Genomic DNA, 9,280 nt, shown 5'->3' with positions numbered 1-9,280 from the left:
TCCCGAACCACCAATCACGATCCGCCATGTCACGGGCATGCTCAGTGTGATGCATCTTGGACTTAGGCTGCCAGAGCCCTGACTCCCTCTGCAACCTATACTTCATAGTGCTAGGCACAAACATCCAATATACAACTTGCACATCTCGTGCATTGGCTAGGTGTTGGGACCGACAGCAATGCTGTGCAGCATCAGCTGTGGCTGAACCAGAATGAGAGACCACAGAATCCACTGATGACTCAGAGCCCATTTCTGATCCAGCAAGCGCCTGGCGCTTAACACATTGGACTCATGGCATACCCTATAACTGTATAGCAGACTCTCTCCTTTCTAATGGGAATTTGTCGTTACTGTGGCCCTGCTTTATGTGTCTTTAATTTCTTAGTGGGGTTTTTCCTAAAATTCGTCAGCCGTTGGCCTCACTGCATACCCTATAACTGTATAGCAGACCCTCTTCTTTCTAATGGGAACATGTCGTACCTTGTTACTGTGGCCCTGCTCTATGTGTCTTTAAATTCTTAGTGGGGTTTTTCCTAAAATTCGTCAGCCGTTTGACTCACTGCATACCCTATAATTGTATAGCAGACTCTCTCCTTTCTAATGGGAATTTGTCGTTACTGTGGCCCTGCTCTATGTGTCTTTAATTTCTTAGTGGGGTTTTTCCTAAATTTGGTCACCCGTTGAACTCACTGCATACCCTATAACTGTATAGGATGTGTCTGATGATGTGTCACACACCACATTGCCAGATAAGGTTTTAAAATGTTAAAATGACATTTCTCGGTGAATGCATTTGTCTTAAAAAATAACATATAAAAAATAAAACAATAGGATCTTTCTTTAGTATAAAAAACAGCGTCACCAATTTAACCTCAAAGTAATCACATTTTTCAGCTCATGCACCTCCTCCTCCATCTCCGAAATGACTACATCATTAACAAGCTGACAGCACTGCAGCACTGCCATGGCCAAGCGGCAACAGGCTGTGCTGAAGATAACATGCTTAATGCTTAATTGACAAACCGCCCAGCGCTGCAGAGTTGTTGAAAGCTGTAACACAGCAGCCTGAACTGTGGCTCTCACCGCTGAACATACAGCCAGGCATGGTCGTGTGTGACAATGGGCGGAACCTGATGACGGAGAAATGACAGCCGGGGTAGATACGGTTTCCCTCTATGCCAGTCCTTTCACAAAGCTAAAGAATATGGCTGTGGTCAAATACAACTCCCACTGAGAAGCTGTTTCAGATTGAAAAACATTGTGCCCACCAGAGGATTTGATTCTGAGGGATAACCTTTCTCACCCGCTCAAGAGCCCCATAGCAGCTGCAAAGTTAGCGCTATAATGAACTATCCTGAGGTAGAAGCCAAGACATACCAGAGGATTCTCTGGTGGGACTGTTCAACCCTGCCGAGAAGCAGTCCTTGCTAAGAAAAGTGTGTGGGAAGGTTCCCGGACACTCTATTTTTACTGAGGAGGAAACACACGCAAACACGGGGAGAACATACAAAGTCCTTGCAGATGTCCTTGCTGGGATTTGCACCAGGATCCCAGCACTGCAAGGCTTCAGTGCTAACCACTGATCCAATGTGCTGCCGTTCACCCTCTAATATCTAACAGGCTGGAGAAGCTTGCACCTACTGCCACTCTATATTCAGCTCCTTTGTGAGAAAATGTATTTGGGCAGCCACTCAGTCTTCCAAATAAAATTCCTGAGAAGAAAATTGGGGATGGCTTCGCTACTGGTACTGGGGGCAGTGCTAATACCATGGCGTCGTACCATAGTTTGCTGGAAATATTCCAGGCTGGTAGGAGGCAAGCAAATTCCCACAGAAAAGTACCAGCAGTAATGTTCAGGCCACATTTCAAGTGCAAGCAGCTTTAGAGGACTTCCTGGGAGAAATGACACACAGGGTAGATAAAGTTTCCCTCTATGCCAGTCCTTTCACCGAGCTAAATACATCTCTCAGCAAAAAAAGTTGTGGATTGGCTCCGTACCGTCCCTGGCTACATTCACCTGTCCACGTGTTTGTGGTTAGGCGGTCCTTCCCAGTAAGTGCACTGGGGAGGGCACGGGTAATGTTGTGGGACCCGTGCTTGTGGAAGGTGGAGGAGATACCGGGAAATATAGTGGCGGCTGGGGACCGAGCATGGACTCCAGGCAGTCGCCAGCATGAGGTTGTGAAAAGCTTCCACCTCCATGAGCTTAAAAGGCCATATTTCAAGTGCATAGAGCTGCCAGAAATTTGGCAATTTAGTGTTGCGGCCTGTGGGTGGGTGGCTGGCTGGCTGCATACTTGCACTTGCATTCCAAGTGACAGAAAACTAAGCAGATGGTGACCTCTATCATCATTATGGCCTCACCTCGGCACTATGAACTCTCCTGAAGGAGAAGCCAGGGCCCGCCGGAAAAGTCTCCGGTTCTCTGGTGGGCCCCTCCAACCCTGCCGAAAAGCAGCCCTGGCTAAGAAAAGTGTGGGGGAAGGTTCCCGGACACTTTATGGCTGCTTTTTTAATGTGAATCGGCCATGCTTATGCATGTTATTTCTCAAAACGCATTACAGATCAGGCCATTGTCCAACTCTGTATTCAAGAAATTAAATGCGCAAAGAAAGATGTGTGTGTGTCAAAGCACCACCGACAAGGGCGAGTTGATGTTGGATGTGCTGCCATTGCTTCTCCAACAAGCTTCATTACAGGACTTCCTGTGAGAAATGACATGCAGGGTAGATAGGGTTTCCCTCTATGCCAGTCCTTTCACCGAGCTAAATACAACTCTCAGCAAAAAAAGTTGTGGACTGGCTCCGTACTGTCCCTGGCCACATTCACCTGTCCACGTGTTTGTGGTTAGGTGGTCCTTCCCAGTAAGTGCCCTGGGGAGGGCACGGGTAATGTTGTGGGACACGTGCTTGTGGAAGGCAGAGGCGATACCGGGGAATATAGTGGCGGCTGGGGACCGAGTATGGACAGCCGGCCGTCGCCGGCATGAAGTTGTCAAAAGCTTCCACCTCCAAGAGCCTAAAAGGCCACATTTCAAGTGCAAGCAGCTATCAAAAATATGGCAGCATAGTATTGCAGCCTGTGGGTGGGTGGGTGGCTGCCTGCATACTTGCGCTTGCATTCCAAGGAATGGGATAGGGACAACTGAACGCTGCAGTGGGACAAGGACGGGGATGGTGATTGTTTCAAGTCTGCAACGACAGGTGCATGGCGGGAGGCATCTTCGATGCGCCATGGATCACTTATGATGGCCACACTTTTAGGCATTGACCTGGGAGTCAGAGATTCTTCCAGAGGTCTTCCCCATGCTGTTCCCATGTCTTTTCAGCACTGTATGCATGTGTCTGATGATGTGTCACACCACATGGCCAGATAAGGTTGTAAAATGTTAAAATGACATTTCCTGGTGAATACATTTGTCTTGGTTGAAAGCAAAGCAAAAGTGCAAAAATGCATTAAAAACGCTACATGTGAGCATTGCACAAGTTATGGAGGAGTATTTTTGTTTTTGGTTATTTATTTTGCCTTATATACAAGTCATTACCCTGGAAAGGATGTTCCTTAACATATTTCCCAGCAAAATTCATTTTGGTTTCGTTTTTGTATGTTTTATTGTGAGTCCTTAAAAGTGGCGTAATACTCTGACCACGTTGTTGACAGCAGTGATCTGGGAGTCAGAGATGCTTCCAGGGGTCTTCCCCATGCTGTTCCCATGTCATTTGAGCACTGTTCCCATCGATTTGGGCAATTTTAGGCCCTCTGCAGACCGCCGGGGTGTGCCGCCTGAAAAATGCTCGAGTTTCCCATAGACTTACATTGGGCTCGTGGCTCGGGTCAAGCACCCGAGTATTCCAATTTGCTTGACCCGAGCAACGAGTACCCGAGCATTTTAGTGATCGCTCATCCCTAATCATCAGTAGAAATCATACAGCACTTCACGTCGATTATTAAGTTCTAGAATAGATGAGTTCAGCGCATACACTATCATATTTACGGTGTGTGGCATAGGTAGAGCAAAGCGTACTTAAGCCCGCAGGATACCTGTTTTCATGAGCGAGAAGTGTCCTCCAGGTTCTTGATCGGCTGATAAATCAATTGCAAAGAATGTGAATCCATCCGTAAATTCTTCTCGATCAATCGACAGAGTGCAATCAGACTTTTGTTTTCCTGATATATGTGCAAGTGCCATATACTCTCTGACAGCTAGATCAATATTGAAAATGGGTTTGAATGGTTGGGATGGTATCTGCTGACCGTCCAAATATAATGCTGCATGGTTCACGTTATAATGATGAAAGTACAACGGATTTTTATTATACTAACCGCTAAATGCTTCATTATCTACAAATCCCAATGTAATGGCTTTTGGAATGGAACTTAAGTATAAATTTTCATGGCTGGAGATTCTCGTACCTGATGGAATGCTGTACACTTTCATACAGACCCTATCAATAGAGTATTTCGCTGTCGCAGTTAGCATCGCTTGACTATGACCTATCCGGACTGCCAGCGAAATCTGCACTCTCTTTACATAGAGACAAGCGTGCATGATTTGTACTTTAAACGGATCAGCTTCAGCCGACATCAAACAGAAAGAGTCCTTATTTCGCGTCAGCTTGATCTTTAGGTCAAGTCCATTCAATATAAGCTTCGGTTGATTAAATATATCACCAAAAATTGGACCCAATAAATCCACAGGTTTGGAGTGTGCGATTGCAAGCGCTCTCTTGTTGAATCCAGCATTTGTTCCATCCAGGATTCGGACATTGTGATGACCGGCAGTATCTTTATAAAATAATCCCGATGTAAATTGAGAAGATAAAGTCTGTGCACTGTAATTTAATAGCGTTTCAATGTAGGCTCTATAGCTGTAGAGATTATCTGACTGCGAGATGAGCTGATCTCCCAGTGTGATATCAACCTGATTAAAGAGAGTCGCTAGAGGATAGTTTATGAGGGCTACACGAGAGCCATCGACGATAGCTGAATTATCTGTTTTTACGACCCGGCAACTTATGAAGAGCAAAGTATTATTCAGATCAAAATAATATTCTCCACTCCCCGATATGAAAAATTCCAGTGGGGCATTGTCGGCCAGAGCCGCAATAGGTTGAACTTCTATAAAAAACGATTTCTCTATACTTGTTTGCGTCGGGGGAAAGTCAAAAATATCCAGCTCTGATTTTGTGAACTCTACAGAAGCATTGTGTACAAAAGCCATGGTCATTGTTTAAAAGATGTCCTCAACAGAGCGTCTTACTCTTTTCTGACGACTACGTCTTGCGGGAGTAATTTTATTCAGAAGAAAAGGCAGAGTACGCCTTTTTCTTTTTTTCTGTTTTTTAGTGACATAAACAATACCAGATCCTTCCTGTGGAGGTGTGTTTAATCTATTTATGACCGATGTCGAGAGAGATGTAACGGCATCCTTAGCAATATTTCTGACGGCAGTTTTCACGTGCGGTTTTACGATTTCTATTCATTTTCTGAATAGAGGAATAACTTTTCTAAAAAGTCCTCTAAAAATTCCAGCAAGGCCAGCCCCATACAAGTACTCATCACTGCAAAATCCCTCTAAGCCGTGGCCCGTCTGAGCAATATAGTAGCAGGCATAAATGGTCGGATCGCCATAAATCCGTTGAGACACCATTTTATCGTGTCAATCACGCTGCGGTCTAAAATGTAATCGGACAATAGTTTTCCCGTACTTGAATTTAACAGGGGTCCCCTGATCTGATAAGATAGATATGGTTACAGAATCAAAGCGATGTTTGCATAGAGGAACATAATCTGGTCGTGTGTACTGCAGGGTGATAATTTCCAAGCTTTTTCCGGTGACTTGCGCGTTTCTCAGAAGCTGAACGTAACTATCTCCAACAAGTTGGTGATGAATTATATCTGTGTACACAAATAATGTATAAAATCCAGCTTTGATATCTGCATATGAATTCTTTTTATCCAATACTATATTATCATACGCCTCAATATACGGTGGTAAACCTAAAATATGAGACAATTTTTGGCCTAGAGCAAACTGTGTCGTGGGGGAATCTGATAGAGTAACACTTCTCTTCACTTCATCATAACAAAGTTTAACTCCTTCGGAGGCTACCTTCAAGGTGTCAATACGTTCATTAATGGCTCTTATGAGCTCTGAAATATTTAAATAATATCCAGCTTTTACGAAATATTCCCTTAGTACATCACCGCGTTTTCTGAGAAAAATCGAGCCTTCGTTATTTTCGAAGGTATACCAGGTATGGGTACATGTGGGCTAACCTATACACTTTTTCTATGGCCATCTCAAGTTCTATAGTGCACCACGTACCTGTCAGAGAATGCTCTTCGTCACAATGTGTGCAGACCTCAGTTTGTGAATTTACAGCGCATGTATAGCAAAGGGGGAACATTAATTTTTTGTTGAGTTTTACCGGAAGCACAGGAAAAAATAAATCCCTCGGAGTGTAGACCTTGACTTTGGCAATACCAAAGTAATTTTTAATGAAACCAAATCCCTCATAGATAATATGAGGATGACCAGCAGGGTATATTTTAGTTTTGTTTACAAAGGGGTACAGACTGGTGAAATCATAATAATGTATCGTCTCCCCAGATTTCAGTTGGTGATAAAGTTTAATGACATTAGTACGGCCCCCATAAAGTGCATCGCGGGGATCTAAAGGTGTGGGGAATTCCAATTGGAGAAGAAATGTTTGGAATGAAATGGTTGAAAAAGACACTAATCTTCAATCATGCTCCCACAGGACTCTCACTGTGTAGCCGCAACACTGCAAGTAACGCTTTTTAGATAAAAAGGGTTAATATAACTGACCATAAGATGTATTTGTGATCTTATTTGTGTCATTTTCATTATAGCATACAGGTCACCCGTGGTAAAAGCAACCCTGAAATTCAAAGGCAATGTGTCTGTTGATAACATAGGCATAACTGTCTAAAAATTATTTCCCGACTTGTTTTTCACCACTTCTCAAAGCATGCTGGATGACTATGTTCTCTGTGTGGGCTACATACATGAGCCACTGTATAGCGGGTGATGAGTAGCACTTTTTGTCTTGTAATAATTATCACCTGGTAAAATGGCTATGGTATTTTTTGGAAGAAATTTAAACCTGTACATTGACATACACGTAATGCAGGTGCCGGAATGCAACGCACAGAGACACAAGGCGAGAACAGTCAGAGATGATTGTAAACAGTTTTATACAACAGGTATTCTGAAACAAGGGATTAGCAACAAGGGTAATGAACAGTGGTTTGAAATATCAGCAAAATACGAAATTTCTCAAAGTAAGGCGCAGTCTCTTAAAGTAAGGCGCAGTCTCTCAAAGTAAGGTGATGCCCTCAATCATGGGAGACACCACGCAAGTTCTTTAACTGTGCATTTGGCCCTAGCGGGGGTCACCGGTTATTCCCGTTAGGCCGTGAGTCTCTTCCGGACAAATTCAATTAGATCACGTTGTGCTACTTTAACCCCAACCGTTCCCCTCCCAACCTGAGTACATAAACCCAATTGTTCCCTGGTACCGTGGGTGAACAGTGGAAGTGACGGCCCTGCTCACGTATGCAGCTCCTCTGCTTCCGCTGGCGTGACTTTCCTGGGGCAACCGTCTCTCAACTCCTTTCTGCTTGGCCATTGGAGGCAGTCTCTCGAGCCTTGGATAGGGGGGTCCAGGCCTCGTCTGTCGGCGGGTGACGTCAGGTTCCGCGAACTCACTCAGCACCACGATCAGGTTCCTAGTCCCCTCAGCAGGCACAACACTCGGGTCACAACTGTGAGGGATCCGGAGCTCTTTTACCAGTGCCCAGCTGGAGCACCTCTCAGGCCTCTGGATTTGGCCTGTCACGCGGGGTTTCTCAGGATGCAGGGAGCACGTCTGCTCCTTTCTGCTGCTTGGCACCAAAGACCCCTCAGGTTTGGCGCGCTGGCCTCTTATCTCCTGGAACTCCTTCCTGGAAGCCAACTGATCGGGTCCAGCATCTGAACCTGCCCTCCCTGCAACTTCCCTTGCATATTTTGGTTCCGCTTGACTGTATCTGGCCAGTAGATGGCTGTCTCGCTCCATCCTTGAAACGTCATGTTGAAGTCCTTTTCCAAGCTTTCTTGCCTGTTCTACATTCCTCCCTCCTTTTTGCTCACCAGTCCTCGGGCGAGTGGACTTCTCGCAGAATTGATGTCTCCTTCCAGGCAGTGCAAGCTCAGACAGGAGTTGGGCACACTCCTGCGTTTTCTGTTGGATTCGAGACGAGATAAACTCTTCCTGAGCATACCGGTTAGGAGGAATTCCGGCATTAGCCCGCTCAGTTCTGCGGGGCTCTTCTTGCGGAGGAGACTCCGGGAGATCCGAGGAATCAACTACTGGGGATTGCAAATCATTTCCCGACTCATTCTGAGTTCCACTCGGGAGTGGCACCAGCGGTTCTGATGGGCCCAACTGCATTGTGGCCCATCCTTCTTCATCCCCCAAGGTTCCTGTATGTGGCACTTCAGCCAACACGTCTGAGTGCCCAACTCCGTTACAGACTTCTGCTTCAGAGGAGCAAGGTCGCAACATATTACGGTGCAACACCCTGGATGTAGCGGCGTCATCCCCTTCGGGCCTAACCTCGTAGATGGGGTTGTCTGGGTGAACCTTCCTCACCACCCGATATGGTATTGCCTCCCAACGATGGTCCAGCTTACTCCCAAATCGTTTAGCCCTCACCAACACTCGTTCTCCTGGCTGAAGCGATCCACCTGTGGTCGGGGGCCGAACTGCATGCTCTACTTCCTGAAACATCTGAGCAACCAGTCTTCTCACGGTATGGAGTCGGCACTGGTGTTCTCGAATCCAGGTACTTGGGCTACTGCCCGGGCCGGGGTCTTCTGAGTCTAGCTCCAGTTCCGTGATTTCTCGGCCACTTCTTCCAAACGGCAACATGTAGGGGGTGTAGCCGGTGGTTGCATGAACTCGATTATTATACACCCACACCAGCTCGGACACAAATTCGGGCCACTTCATCTTTTTGTCCGCTTCCAGTGTTCGCAACATTTGCAACAGGGTTCGGTTAAAGCGCTCACATGCATCGTTCCCTTGCGGGTGGTAGGGCGTTGTCCGGGAATGGTCGATCCCATAGATGCGGTATAGCTCATCCATCACTCGTCCTTGGAAGCAGGCTACCTGGTCAGAATGTATTCGCTTTGGGCACCCATAAATCCGGATGAAATCTTGACAGATGGCCTTGACTGCGGCTTCTGCCGTCTGGTCTTTAGTGGGCGTCA

General features: G+C 46.1%; 1 protein-coding gene across 1 annotated transcript; it reads right to left on the bottom strand.

The window, feature by feature from the left end:
- Positions 1 to 3,913: 3,913 nt before the first annotated feature.
- LOC141161331 (uncharacterized protein F54H12.2-like) lies at positions 3,914 to 5,221 on the bottom strand. Its single transcript, XM_073646144.1, has 3 exons — positions 4,414 to 5,221; positions 4,042 to 4,269; positions 3,914 to 3,954 (listed from the first exon to the last, which is right to left on the bottom strand). Exons 1-3 carry the CDS (start codon positions 5,219 to 5,221, stop codon positions 3,914 to 3,916), a joined length of 1,077 nt encoding a protein of 358 aa, XP_073502245.1.
- Positions 5,222 to 9,280: the final 4,059 nt, after the last annotated feature.

This window comes from Phyllobates terribilis, unplaced genomic scaffold, assembly GCF_046119375.1.
Source record: "Phyllobates terribilis strain yellow unplaced genomic scaffold, ASM4611937v1 Scaffold_9__5_contigs__length_417890890, whole genome shotgun sequence".
Classification (NCBI taxonomy): domain Eukaryota; kingdom Metazoa; phylum Chordata; class Amphibia; order Anura; family Dendrobatidae; genus Phyllobates; species Phyllobates terribilis.
Note: the sequence above shows the minus strand (reverse complement) of the source record. Positions and strands in the feature narration are given on the sequence as shown.